This window comes from Doryrhamphus excisus, chromosome 5 (genome assembly GCF_030265055.1).
Source record: "Doryrhamphus excisus isolate RoL2022-K1 chromosome 5, RoL_Dexc_1.0, whole genome shotgun sequence".
Lineage (NCBI taxonomy): Eukaryota > Metazoa > Chordata > Actinopteri > Syngnathiformes > Syngnathidae > Doryrhamphus > Doryrhamphus excisus.
In genome coordinates this window covers 11,407,640-11,422,655 of record NC_080470.1, presented here as the reverse complement: position 1 = coordinate 11,422,655, position 15,016 = coordinate 11,407,640, and the positions used below count along the sequence as shown (strand labels likewise).

General features: G+C 41.1%; 1 protein-coding gene across 1 annotated transcript; it reads right to left on the bottom strand.

The window, feature by feature from the left end:
* Positions 1 to 87: 87 nt before the first annotated feature.
* On the bottom strand, positions 88 to 14,330 carry rorca (RAR-related orphan receptor C a). Its single transcript, XM_058073551.1, has 10 exons — positions 13,970 to 14,330; positions 6,875 to 6,960; positions 6,589 to 6,730; positions 5,984 to 6,424; positions 5,780 to 5,901; positions 5,003 to 5,135; positions 4,000 to 4,107; positions 3,778 to 3,888; positions 3,427 to 3,539; positions 88 to 3,347 (listed from the first exon to the last, which is right to left on the bottom strand). Exons 1-10 carry the CDS (start codon positions 13,974 to 13,976, stop codon positions 3,186 to 3,188), a joined length of 1,425 nt encoding a protein of 474 aa, XP_057929534.1. The 5' UTR covers positions 13,977 to 14,330; the 3' UTR covers positions 88 to 3,185.
* Between the last annotated feature and the right edge of the window lie 686 nt (positions 14,331 to 15,016).

The following is a 15,016-nucleotide window of genomic DNA, read 5'->3' as shown; positions in this document are numbered from 1 at the left end:
GTTGATTTTTCTAGTCTTTTGTTAATTCTAAAAAGAGTGTAGTCATTTTTGTAATACAAAGCAGAGTTAATGAAACTGCTACAAAGGTTTGACTTTCATTGTAAAAAGAATTTTATTACATTCTTAAATCCACAAAGCATATCACCATTGTGCAATAACACTTTCTTGTGTTAATAACCTCTCTGGCTTTTTTAAAAATCCATGACATGTCATAAATTAAGTCTTACTTAAATCTATAATGATTCAATAATAATAATAATAATAATGATCTAAAAATAGAATAAACATATCATAAACAGAAGGATCATGACAAAAGAGAAGCTTTTAGGGAGACATGTTTAAAAACGCTCTTTAAAAAAAATAGAATTACATCGCTCCAAAAAGACTAAAAAGGACACTAAACCGATGAGGAAAATATCATAGTACATATCAGGACAAAATTGAAGATCACAACAAAACCAATACAAGAATTAGATTATAATTAATCTGTTATACATATTTTTTTCAATCATTTTCTTGTTTGAATATTCTATTTAGTCTATGAAGTCAAAAAGTCTTGAAATAGCAATATTGAAAAGGGTTAAATCTTTTATACTTTCTGTAATCATTCACAAGAACATGTACTGTACACAGTGATGAAGGTTTGAAGGTCTTCTACAGTTTGTAGGTGTCTTGTGGACACAGCGGGACATAGGACAGAGAGCCAAGCTATCTCCCTGAGGAACATGAGTGCCGGGCTTCCAGACTGCTCTTTCATCCCGATAAACTGCGTAGTGAGTGACTGTAGCTATTGAAAAGCGGCATACTAAACATTCTATGACAAAGTATTGCACCTCGTTACAATCTGGCCAACCCTGCAGAGAAATCGGCCTTGAGTTGATTAAACTCGAGATTCATTTGTTGACGCCCCAAACTAAATCTATGCTACTTAAAAATGGGAAAGACAATATTGCACAATCCCACTGTGCCATAAAGTACCCGACAAGAGCGGCACCCCTTTTTGCGCTACGTGAGATCATACTGTATGCTGTGTGGCCATCAGCACTGTCCCAGCAGTGCGGACTCAAATATGAACATTCATTATATCCATGTGATTGTCTCTGTATGCTACAAATAAAACAAAACATTTTATACATATATTTTTTGAATACTGGTAGCATGAAAAGAGAAAATCTGTGTAGGCCTTCCACAATAGCACTGCGGCGACAATAGAAGCAGCCATTGTTATCCTCTGTACAAGTGCCTAATGATATAGTTATAATAATGTAGAAGAGGCTCTTCAGTATGATGCTAATGTGAGCTCAACAAGTCTGTGTGTGGCGTTTGAGAGGGGTGAGGTAGTGAGGGAGCGAAACGGACAAGCAGGTTTTCCAAATCGGGACCGCTTTAAGTAGTGAGAGTCGGTGCGGGTAATAAATCCCACTCTAACCGATGTTTAAGGAGCTTAAGTAACACGGCGGCCCATCTGTCCACTCGTAATCTTTCAGCCTCAGGACCGGTTCCACCATTCAAAACATGCAGCGGCCAGATTTGTACTTCTCAGTTTCATTACCGTTTTACCTCTCGGGGTAAAGATTGACGTGCGGAGGTCCATGCTGCTCACACAGCTGGGTTCTTCCGAATGGGGTTATCAAAGATGACAGCCTAAGTGCAACCCACAAAAAAATGAGTGCCAGCAATTGGTTTTGGAGCCCAAAAGAGGCTCTTGTGTAAGTGCTAATTATCTCCTATACAATCAAAGTATGGATGCGTTCACACTTGGTTTGGTTCTTTTCTTGCCATGGCTCGCTTCGCATTCACACTTATGTTTTCAGTGACCAAAAGCTGTGCATTGAACACACCCATGCATAAAATAACAACTTGATTGGACAGCTTTTCCGACATATGTGACATAACTCAAATATTACAAACCAACATGTCATCTGCTGGGTTGGATGTTAAAGTTATTGTTATATTGACCGGCTTAGATTTTACAAAAACCTAGGAAAATATACTTTCAAAGAGCACCACACATCCACACAAACACACAGAGGGAGAAAGCAGAACAGAAACAGCACTTCCACCATATTTTTTCTATAGTCATCGTTTCTGCATGTAATTTACTGTCCTTTCAAAACTGGTCCGCGTCTTTGGTCTGTGCAGCGTTTACATTTCAATTGAGCCACACCAGAGTTCACTCTGGAGCAGATCGAGACCCATCTTTCGGTCCGCACACCAGGGTTCGAATGATCACTTTCACACTTGACCAAACGACACAGGAAAAAGCACTAGAGTTCCTTAAAACCAAACATGACAAGTGTCAAAACAAGTGTGAACGCATCTTGAGAGTCATCCGTCTCCTTCGTACGGCTATATAGGTGCTATAAATCTTTATATATAATATTGCCACAATATCACTGTGACTTCTCTCTAAGTGGCGTATGCAATGGGAAAGGGCACTGGGACTGAGGTAATGACTGCATTAAAAAAAGCCCACTTACATCAGTGTCTTTGGGGCATGCTAGTAAAGAAAAAAAAATTATATATATATATAGATCTAAAAAAAAACCCTAGTTGAGAAATTGATTTGATCATGGTCCCTTTGAACGCTTTGTTCACATGCCGCAAAACTGCAAAAAAGCGGGCACTGCTAAAAGATACCGAGTGATAAAAGGTGGATTCTTACCAGACTCACAACTGAAGCATTTGTATAGGAAAAAAAAAAAGATTTGAGGTAAGTAAAGATTGTTAAGTATGTACATTCAAAATAGGGCCTACAGGCTGTGCTGAACGCTTTAAGCGGCGTGGGTGGGGGTACATTCAACCGTAGCTTACAGGAGCTGTGAGAGGTTTTGTACTATAAAGAACTTAGAAAAATAAATTTATTTATTTTATTTTTTTTGTTGAAGCCACTCTTTAGTGTCTTGGAGAAGAGAGGTACCGAGCACCCTTCCTGCGCTGGTAAAGCTGAGCGGCCCGAGGGGCACTGTGAGCGACTCCACAAGGATTGGAGAGGGGCGTTCAGAGGTGAGAGAGGAGTGTGTCCTAAAGTGTAGCGTGCAGGATTGTCATTGAGCGGCTGCTTTGCCTTCGCCTCAGCTTGTTGCCACATGCTTTATCTCTCTCTCTGCCTAGGCCTCGCAAATTCTCGGCAGAAATCTGTTTTTTTTGGTGTTGTTTTATTTAATATTTAAGCGTGATGCCGCTTAACCTTCTGTAGAGTCCGGAAAAGTGATTTCGCTGCCAAACACCTCCCTGTACAGCGGTGGGAAGGTGTATGCAGTCTCGGGGTGGACCAAACGGAAAAATTCCAGCTTATCAATGTGAAGCTTGCAAATGGACTTCATGATGGGGAGTTTGGAGACCATCTGGAGGAGGAGCCAAAACCATGAATTCATTAGTCATTCTGGTGGGACATCAATGTGTCGGTCACGGCTGCTGCCTTACCTTTGCAAGTTTCTCCTCTGATGAGCCCCCTTTTTGTAGACAGCGCTGGAGGGCGACGTACAGCTTTTCCTGCAACTTCTGGATCTGTTGCACATCTGTTAGCCATGGTCGGTCTGACAGGTAGAGAAGTGGGGAAACTATTTCAGGGGTGTCCAAAGTGCGGTCCGGGGGCCAGACTTCTAATTTCTCAGATGATCAGCTCATTTTATTAATCAATTTGGTATATCAGGTGATTGTATGTATAAAGCTGGTGCCAGTTGTTTATACAAATACATGAATAAATATTTTCATGTTGTCATGTTCCGTGAAAAAAATGTTTTTCCATACTGGCATATAGCAGTTACAACATACCAGGTGAGAGGAGCACAGCAGCAGTGAAGAGGGCCATCTCTTCATCAGACATCTGGATACGACTCAAGCTTTTTGCCAAGTCAAATACCGCAGCCACAAGGTCATCACAGCCTGGAAAGGAAAGACAGGCTTGTCATGGCTCACCCGTGACTTTAACGTGACAAGATGTATCAAAAAGTGACAACAGAGGAAGAACAAGTGGGAAAAGAAGATGCCACTCACCAAGTGCTTTAAAAATGTGAGAAGGGGCAAACCTTCCATCAAAGAGCAAAGTGTTATTGATGGGGTTGTATGCCCGACACATTCGGATCAGAAGAACGTCCATGCAGCCTGGGGATACAAGACAAAAGAAAAATCTATTAATACAGAGCTGCAGTTCTATATTTCTGTCCTGTCCCCATCCCTGCAAAGACGTTTTGCTTGATGGTGGCCATGTTTTTCAACCAATCCTATTCCAATTTTACACACATGTACTTGTCAGTCCTCTAAAGGTGTGTACCAAATGTTGAGATGATTCTGATAAACACCGATGCATAGATAAACACCGATGCATAAGTGTGTAATAACAGCGTCACCGTGTGGTGTATTTGGTATGTGTCATGAAAACAACAGCACAGGCAACACGGCAGAGGTGTATTTCTTGCCATCTTTTAATCCTTTTCTGTGTAGTGGCTCTATTTAATTATTATAATTATTTAATTATTATTTATTTAATTGTATTTAGCCTAGTTAATTAACTTCTACAGTATGTGTAAATATGATTGCGTGCGTTCATCTTCACACGAACAAAAAACAGGGAGGGGTGGAAAGTAGTGGTTTGACTGGTTTTCAGTAGAAGTAAATCCAAGTGAGGAGATTACGCATAACTTAAGACATTCTCCACAATATGATGGTTGAAATTAAAATAAAGCAGCACCATCCACACAAGGACCGCCATTCTTCAGACAGAGAGGAGATGTGCACTTTTCAAGTCACTCCACATGCATGTGATTGTTGAACTCCTGTGAAGTCAGCCACCCTTCAGGCTAATATACGGCGCATGCACTTTCATGTGACAATAACGATCTCTATCACAACTAAGAGGCTGAGAAGCAATAAACACGCACGCCAAGGGTGTCAGCGATATCCCCGAAGGCCCATTTCTTTGCGACAACATCCCCCAGCTGTACTGTGGCTAAACACAAGATGTACAAGTGATTTATTTTTATGTTTGAAGGTTACTGACCTGCTTTGAGGAGGATAATCTGATCGTTCTGACACAGGTCCATGAATCCAGAGATGCGCTTGGCAAACTCCACCACATACTGAATGGCATTGGTGATGTGAATGGCACACTGTTGCCACATCACCTCAGCTGACTAAGAGAAGTAAAAAAAATAAAATAAACAGAAGTTAGTTCATAAGCAAGGAAGAATAATGCAGGTTGTGTTTGCACTCATCTGTTGATTCTGTTCATTGGTGATCAATGCTTTTCTGCTGATTGGATTTCCAGCAAAAACACACTGACCTACATTCTGGCTAGTAGATTAACAACTATTTTGATCCTCATGATATTTTATTTGTTGTTAAAATCCCCTGACGTCATGAAAAAAACCCTTCTTTATATACATAACACCACTAAAGAAAAAAAAGGCTTTGCTGCACATCTTTAAAAAAAAAGCATGGCAGTTAGCTACAGATCCACAAGCTGTTTGATCAAGTTTGATCATGTTTTTCTCAATAAATAGGCTAACCTAGCCTAATGATGGAACTCATCATTCATCAGCATAAAATAAACAAACCTGTACTTTAAATACAGTACTAAGTCAACAGACAATTTTCTAACTTACAGTATTGTTTTTACTACTTGCAGATACTTTACACTTATGACAGTAAGGACTGCTCTGATGTTACTATAAAATAGTCTGTACAGTTGATAAAGGTATTTATGACCCTAAAATGCAATTTTTGCAATGGACCAAATCAGCGTTCTGGGACGTGTTTGACTGAGTAGCAGACATACCTTGGTTTGATACATGCGAGTCTCTTCAGGGCCGTATGTGGACCACGCCATTCTCTTCAGCTCCTCTGTAGTATATTGGCACGTCTCTATATGGGACTTCACCACACACTGTGTTATGTGCTCTGTGTAAGAAAGAATATTAGATTTAGGATGATTGCTATCCCCAGGACTGATGCATTCATGTGTTACCAAAGTCGCACGTACCAAGCTCAAGCAGGGAGCATCCGTCGGGCAGCGGGTTGAGGATAGCGTGTGAAAAGAGCCCAGAGTCGTGCAGCAGCTGGTACTCGTGCTTAATGCTATGGTTGCCGTCTACAAAGTCCAAATTGGTCTGTTCCGGTGAGCTCTGTGAAGATGAGGTGCTACCTGCACTGCCGGCCAGCATGTCCAGGTTCCTGTATTCTCCCCCTGCATCCTCCGGGGTTAGCGGCAGGTCGAAGAGCAGGCCTTCAGGCAGTGTGGTGAAGTCATCAAGATCAGCGAGTGCTGTGCTGGACACTCTTCTGTAGGTGCGGCCATGGTCGCCCATGTTGCCACTTTCTTCCCGGGCTACAATACCAGCGCACTCCTGAGACTGCTGGTGCTTCTGGACCTCTGCATACAGGCTGTCGCGCTGCTTCTTGGACATGCGACCAAACTTCACCGCTGTAGCAACAAAAAATATATATTTATGACATAACATGTTGGAAAGCTGATAATTTACTTCCTAAGAAATTATGTTCTGTAAAAGTCGTACATACAATATGTACTACACCACATTTCGGCACCTCTGAGGTATGGGTCAGGATTAACCAAATGCTTAAACTCACCGTCCCGGCTCATGCCCAGAGCAAGGCATTTCTGCAGCCGGCAGTGCTGACAACGGTTTCGATTGGTCCGATCAATCAGGCAGTTTCTCTGTCGTGAGCAGGAGTACATAGCATTGTTCTGCTGGCTCCGTCGGAAGAAACCCTACAAGCAGAAAGAATGTAAAAAGACAGGTGGGGTTTATAAAAATACTTGCAGGAATTGGAATTAGTTTCATGACAGGTGACACATCATAACTGCACATTTTTGTCTACATGCCAACTCCTTGTTGCAAGAGAGAGAACTCACCTTGCAGCCTTCACAGGTGATGACACCGTAGTGAATCCCTGATGATTTGTCCCCGCAAATTTTACAGGGTATGACTTCTATTTGAGCTGCAGAAAGAGAGAAGAATGCAAAAATACATAAAATACAAACAAATTAATATTATTTATACATCAATGACTGTGACTGGAAGAAGTGAAAAATCTGATGTTGGTCCAGTCAGGAAAAGGGTTGGGCATCGATGGAAACTGGTTCTGACATTCCGATTCTCATGGAATCATTCATTTTTTTAAAACTTCCAGTGAAGTTAGTTTCACGTTGGATGTTGGATATACCGTTAATGATCATACATTTAACTTGCACAAACAGCTGTTAAATACAGAAAATGCTAACTTAGTATAACCCCCCCCCCCACTCATCCTATATAGTCCATGCCCACTTTTTGTGCCACTGGCTCCAGTAAAAGGTGGAATTTTGTGTCTGTTCGTGGACATGCATTTGCTTACTAGTCCTTATTTGATGTAGTCAATATCATGCATGTATTTCTAAGCTGATCTGATGTACTGATGTATAACCTGTCAATATTTATCCCACAAATGGTTGCAGAACCAAAACTTTCCCCCCTCCATAAAAACAAACAAACCGGTAGAGTCATTTTAATAGTATCCCAAGAACTGTAGATTACCTCATGGCAGTTTCACTGCATTTGAAGCACAATATCGAAAACCAAAGTGTCCTGTGATTGACATAGGAACCAGTCGATACATTATGCACCTTAGGCTCAATGCGGTAGCCTGAGCCTTCTTACCGAGGAACAGCATGTTCTTTTCATTATGTTGTTTATCTAAGAAGCTGGGCCTCCTCTGGCCCAGAATAGCAGGTCAATTGCATTAGCTGAAGCCTAAGGTTATAAAGTTTCATGGCTCTCTCTCTCCCTCTGCCCCTGCTTTCTCCAGGAAGAAAAATATGCTTGCAGGCTGAATCCAGAAAAACAAAAATTAAACTTCTGAGGATCTCAAATAAGAAAACGACAACAGATAAAAGTGACTGTGACTATGCTGACTGAGTGCAAGATTCCATTCTACCACAATTCCTCACAGCTGGGTGATGTAGGTATGGTTGGAGAATGCTTGACTTCCCATCTCTTCGGGGAATGTATCCATCCTGCTTTTATTACTGTCAATATTGGATTTGACTACACATGCAGCCTTTCATTGGGAGAGATCTGCGTCACACACTCGAGCAAAAAATGAGTGTGAGTGGTGTGACATATTGTATTAAGTGTCTAGGGTGACCAGCGAAACGCATCGGAAGGATATAAATAAATAAAGGGCAGTGGAAAAAAAAAAATAAGTCCCTTCCTCCTTCTCCAAGGCCTCCTGCCCCTCCCGTCAGCCTGTTATATAACAGCAGTCTGGCCGCATTCCACGAACGCACGCATTCAAAGGTGGTTGTCCCGGCAACCAGCATGTGAGGCTCCTCCTTCTCTCGCTCCCAGTCGCTTCCATTGGCCGCCGCCAGAGTGACTTTTGCTTTCCAACTCAGCAACTCACCTGCCAGTCAGCTGAGCAGCAAAGTCAGGCCCACAGAGCAGAAGCTGTTCCACTGACACACTTTCCCATTTAAGCAAAAGTAGGAGGCGCCTGTTGCTTTTTTGCTTGCAGGCTTTTAGGTGGAACCCAGTTTCACTAAAGACTTTGTAAACCGAGGCGAAGGGTGGAGTGCAACCTTTGCTTTGGAGGAAGCAAAACAATATAACATAAGGCAGATGACAGGTTTAGCTTGGCAAAGGCCCAACTGGAGCCGGCGGTTGTTTCCAAACATGTTTAACATCTGGAAATATTAAAAACATCAAGTACAGTAACTCCCCCCATCCTCTCCCCACTCACACAAACACCTCCTCCCCAGTGGTAATACCAGCTGTAGCTAATAGTGGCTCCCGACTTGTTGCAGCACGTCAAGTATTTGAGTGAAATTTCAGCTGTGTTCAAGTGAGACCATAAATCTATTTTTGCTGTGGTTGCAGCCAGCAGTGCCACAAATAAGTGTTTCTTTAATGACCACATACAAGCAATAAGAGCATACCTATTAGTGTAAATAGCTATTTACGACAATGCTCAAGCATGGACCAAGGGAGAAATTTTACACAGACTTTGAAAAATGTGCAGCGACAGATTGTTTTTTGAATTTCTGTTTTATTTTCCTGAGCGTATACTTACTGTATAACCCTTACGAGTACAATTACAGGGCAAAAACCATGTCTTTATATGGGCCTTATGAACTAAAATAAACTAAAAAGTCCATAAGTCATTATAAAACTTTGAGAATACAGTATCTGTACATATAACCCATATGGGGTGCCACAAATGACAAGAGTGTATGTTACAAGGAACATAATATGTCATTGCTTACCTTCTTATAAGTGTTCTTTAGAAAACAAACTAGTTGATTCGCTCTCAATTGTTACCAACCAATTCGAGATCACTGACAGAATCATCAGTATGCCAAGCTGTAACTTTACCTGTCAATTGACTTGGTTTACAGTCTTTGCATTTCACACTGTTTTATAGTGATACCATAGTGTGGAAAGACATACAGTATCACTGTGTCTCTCTGTCGCTCAGCACTTTTTCTTGCCGTAAAAGTTTGTTTGCTCGGACTTTGCCCTCTCATCCGAGCTAATCAAACAGTCCAAGGTCCTATTTACCTGCACTTTACATTTAACTGACATACTGTACTTAACCTACTTTCTGTCTGAGAGGATCTAAAATTTATTGCTATTATATATAACAGAAAACATATTAAAATTAAAATGAGTGACACCTATCTATAAAGCTACTCAGTGATTTTAAGCCCTGTCCTTCTACTGTCCTACACTGAAAAGTAAAAAATGACCTGACACTCACCCACCATTAAGAAATGCACGTAATTATTCTGCAAATGCAACTGTCATGGAATGGGAGGTTAATTTACAACGCACTCATTGCTGCATCCTGCAAAATGCCTTGACTGTATGGATGTCTTACAAGCAAAAAAGAGACACATTGCAGAAGAATTCTGACATTTACGGCTTTGTTTTGCCCCGAAAAGAGACTTGATAGGACTTGCTGGGATATGCATGTATACATCATTTACAAGGAGGCCAAATCAGACACAAGATCACCTTACATGTGTGGCACAGAATGTTTCCAGACGAGTCCAATCTGACTGTGGTCACAACACACTGCTGACAGCCACAAAATGGCCCAAACTATATTTCCATCAGCATACATCCTAAAAAGGACTGTTGTATATTTATATGCTAAGAATTCTATGACATATGACACAAAAAACTAACAAACAACATCACAAAATCATCAAAGAAATAAACAAAGTTTCAACAAATCATCCTTATCGACAAAAGTCGTAGACGAGTCTCTGTCCTGGCTGCTAAGTACAATCTGGCCAAACAATGAGCTCACAATAGCAACAATAAGGCACTCTAAAGTTAATGAACACTGCCACTGCTGCAAGTTAATTTAATCTCTCATACTTAAATTAGCCAGTTTGTAGTGCGGCACATAAGTCTCTGTCTAGGCTGCTCAGTACAATGTTGCTAACTTAATGATAGTTCAACAATAGTAAGAAAAGTCTTTATGCCACAAAAGGTGAGTTCACATTTGGGCTGCAGTGATTATTCTCATTTACTTCTTTGTTAATTTATTATTGGGTTATTAAGTGACTGGTGGTTTTTGTTTTTGTTGTGTTACCTTGATTTTGTCTGTCTTCGTCTCTGTTGAGTGTATCTTTAATGGTTGCAAACCCCTGAACTGAACTATAGAATGAACTTTTACCCACGAGACTAAAGGAACTCTCAACCTCCATCAAATTATTATCTTGTTTCCTTTTTCCCACAAAACCCTTATACTCAACAACTTAAGTAAAACCTTGAATTAATTTAATTTACATTATTTTCTATGTGAATGGTTGGTTGTCTATATGTGCCCTGTGATTGGCTGGCGATCAGTCCAGGGTATACCCCGCCTCTCGCCCAAAGACAGCTGGGATAGGCTCCAGCACCCACCGCGACCCTCGTGAGGATAAGCGGTAGAAAATAAATGAATGAATGAATATAGTTTTGAAACAGAACAAACTGTCTCAGAAGACTTTATCAAGATCTTATAGGTTCCACTTTCCGCTTTTCGTTACAAACACCCATAAGTGTTCTCCACTTGTACAACGACACAAACAACCCTACCGCTAGGCCTGGCGCTCCCTCCCTTGATGGCATTTTAAACCCAAAGCGGGCCTCTGCCACACAAGCAAAACCAGACTGAGGAATTCAGTTCACAGCATGCAACTTTGCACACTCTCCGAGCTCACACAGAAATGAAAGAGCAATCACAGTTTCCTTGAGTTTCACGTCTATTTAGATGTCACTTATCAGTTTGCAAAAGCTGGACAAGCAGCAGATATTGGTTATCAGACTGATACTGCTGAGTCCAAATAAAGCTAAGCTTTTTGAGCCTCTCTTTGTGTACATTTGTGCTCTTGCAAATTGATCTATAGGTTTATAATAAGCAAAAGGGGTGAGCCATGCAAACACTATTCACACATGCAAGGTGAAGAGTTGAAGCTGTAGAGATAATGGTGGCATGGAATCTTTGCGTGCAGTTGACAGAATGGAAAAAGGGCACCTTGACACATACTGAGGCTCGCTGTGAACTTCTCCAAGGCTGTACATTTTACAGATAGCGGCTTTGAGCCCGAGCTCCACTCAGCACAGAACAGCACAGCAAGCAACCTTTCTACTTTACAGTTTTCGGCCCTTTTGAGCTTCAATTAGGTGAGCCGGGCCTCCAATTCACTGATTCTACTGCTCTGCACGCAAGTCAACAGAGTGCAGCGCTTGTGATTCAGCTCAAAATAACTTTTGATACCTCAGCTTTGAACGTACAACATTATATTACACCAACCCTTATTCCAAAACATTAACCGCCGTCGTGCATATGTTGCAAGAATTATGTAACTTTGTAAAAATTAGCGAGCCTGAAGCACTTCTGTGAAAATTACCATGGTGATGTGAATTAAAAATGGCGCCTGATAGCTAAAGGTTGTACGGCCAGAGTGTGCCCCTGGAATTGATTATTTGTGTTAACAAATCTGTAAATCACAATTTCTCTGATTACTTGTTGGATTTTACAACAATTTATCACTCAATATGAATGAATTAATTTTAATAAGAAAATTTCAGGCATATGCAAAACCAATGCATCTATGTGTTGTATTTTTGTTTGTCGTTTATGCCCATAATGTATTAATAATTGCACTAGCAGGGTCACACACTGTGTTCCCTTCATTTTTCCCAAATTACCCACAAAAAGATGACATACAGAGAGACATTTCTATCCAGATGTACAAAAACCAAATACAGTCAAACCACACTTCTTGAACACCCCAGTTTTCGACAAAATATTTTGCCTTGATTCTCGTACACTCTCTTGGATATTGTACAATAGTGCGCATGACAAACTATGGTGTTTTACATCTTGGCACTCCCAGCATTTCTTGCCATTCTGGGATGCCACAACCAACAACAAATCCTGCAATACTAAGTTTACACAATATTACGGTATGGTAAAAAACCATCGACAATAAGGTCCAGCCTGACAATGAGATATGAAATTCACGAAGCTATGTTTCGAAAGACGTAAAGATGTTAATAAAACAGGTGTTAGTGAAGATACCCTCCCAATTCTCCCTCTCTGCTCCTTGTCGTTGTCCCCCAAAAGAGTCTTCAATAAAAGTATAGTTATTCTTTATCAACTTTATTTTTTTGTTTATTTCTGGAGCAGTGTCATTGACTTTACCTTACTGCCTACGGGTAAAATTGATTCGGTTTTCGTACGTTACAGCTTTTCTCAAACCTTTCAGAATTAATTAATTACGAAAGCCAAAGTACCACTGTATATCTCACTGTCCAGTAAAGCCCTGAGTGGCATTGCCTCTTGTTGATGTCGGTAACCCAAGCTGACAGAGGAAACTGAGCTTAACGGAAGCCTGCTGCGCCTCATGGTTAAATGTGGGCTTGCTGTGCCCATATCCGGCTTTGTCACAGCGGTGTTCCATGCAGACATCATAACAGTGCAAGGGGCAGCCTTGGACAGTTATGTCTGCATAATGTATACACTTATATGTATGCAAAATACACATGAACAAAAACTTCATAAATGCATTTGTGTTTGTATGGCCTTTTACTATGTTTGTTGAGTTTGTGTTGGTGTTCCAAAGTGCATTTAAAGTGCAAAGAATGTCAAAGATGAGCGTTCCCCCTTGATGGTTGATTTCAACAAATGACTACAGGACGCGCGCGTGTGTGTGTGTGCACACACGCACACACAATAATGACACACAATGACAGAAGTAGGTCAATGGAGCACCTCCTATCGCTCTCCCCCAAACACCCCCACATAACACACCGCCGTCTGCCATAATGCCAAAACAACACACAAAGCAACAAAACGCAAAAAAAAAAATACAAAAAGGTAATTTTTAACAGGTTAGCAAGTAACAAGGTCCTTCCATTCATTTATAGTACAACATACATTTATACTGCTTCTGTTGGCTCACAGCAAGGTGACATTAAAGTGTCAAGAAAATATTCTTCTGAAGGAAATCCTTAAAAAATGACATTTTCTTCCACACCAAGTGGTTTTACTAAACGTTTGAAACAGCCTGCTTGCTCACTCCCTCCCTTTCCTAGCTCTTACATAACCGCAGCCAGTCAGCCGAAGGGCACCAACGCACAGCTCTTCCTTAGCAGAAAAAATAAACCCATCATAATGAACATAACGCCTTACTACTGGTGTGTTCATAGGTACATGTAAATATTCAGCGTATATGTTCTACAAATAATAGGCAACACTTTTGTCGGTGTTTTCTCAAAACTTGTATTAATACATTATATTAAAATATTAAACTAGGAATCAACTTTTTATTTGTTAATAGTTGTAATTGCCTATATTTTACCCAGTGATGCGTTCAAATGCTCATCTATAAAACTACGGACTTTGGACTCTAATTCGTGACACGAATGCCAACTTTTGTTTCAATGGCAAAAAAATACAAAAGTAAACTCACCTCTCATGTCGACAGTTGAGTCTAGCCAATTCTTCTTGTAGACATACAATTCCGCGTAGAAATTAAATCAAACCGAGCAAGAAGCGAAGGCGTGCGTACTTTCTCCGAGCTGTCAAACAACAACTCCTCCTATGGCTTGTCAAGCTCCTCTTCCCGCGTAAAGACGGACAATAATGGCGACACGGCGCCGGGCTACTTCAACAACAGCTTCCCCGTTGATATGAGGACGTTGTTGTGGCGGCGGCGGTGGTGGCAGAATAAGAAGCGGTGAATCCACGCGTGGTGTCCGCTCTTTCCAGCTCTACTGCTCTTGCTAACCTACTTTCGGCGCATGGACTACACATGATCTCACCCAGAGGCCCGCCCGCCGCGTGGCGCGCGCTTAAGGAGGCTCTCACGCGTGCGTGAGAAAGTGTGGCAGTGTGTCAGTGCACGACGACGGTCACTCAGCGTGGGAACCACAAGTATTACACGCGACAAGCATATGTATTGTATTTGTGCGTGTGTATATGTATATATATGTAATTTATGTATATATATATAAATATATATATATATATATAGAGAGAGAGAGGGAGTGAGACACATGTATATATAAAAAAATAATGTTATCCCATGGGGATGTTCTCCTCCCATTAAGTGTGGAAATGGTATTTTTTTAACTTCTTTGTCCTTCTTCCCCACTCTATGTAAAACCCTTCTTAAGTTTACAATAAATAAATCAGAGGCTAACTAGTTAGCCTGGCCGTATGCTACAGTATGTTTAAAGCCGCAGCCATCTCTTGTGTCCCTGCAGTGACCTCGTAGCCTGTGCATTGTGAGTTGTCAAGTGCTTGCTCATGTGGGGTTTCAGTTGGTTCTTGGTCTTCATTTGTGACCTTCATGGGCAATGTGGCGTTACCAGCTATGAGTATTATTTCATGTCTACAGGGCTGTGATAAGGGGCTGCCTGGCGGCCGAGTGGTTAGCGTGCAGGCCACACAGCTAAATGAATAATATAATATGAATTAATTAGGAAACACTTTCCATTCATTAATTATAACATTT

Bases quoted from the DNA above. Each gene is read 5' to 3' on its own strand.
- rorca (XM_058073551.1), bottom strand. The intron at 6,731-6,874 runs GTGAGTTCTCTC...TTCTGCTTGTAG, and splicing joins TCACCTGTGAAGGCTGCAAG to GGTTTCTTCCGACGGAGCCA. The intron at 4,108-5,002 runs GTCAGTAACCTT...TTGTATCCCCAG, and splicing joins GATTATCCTCCTCAAAGCAG to GCTGCATGGACGTTCTTCTG.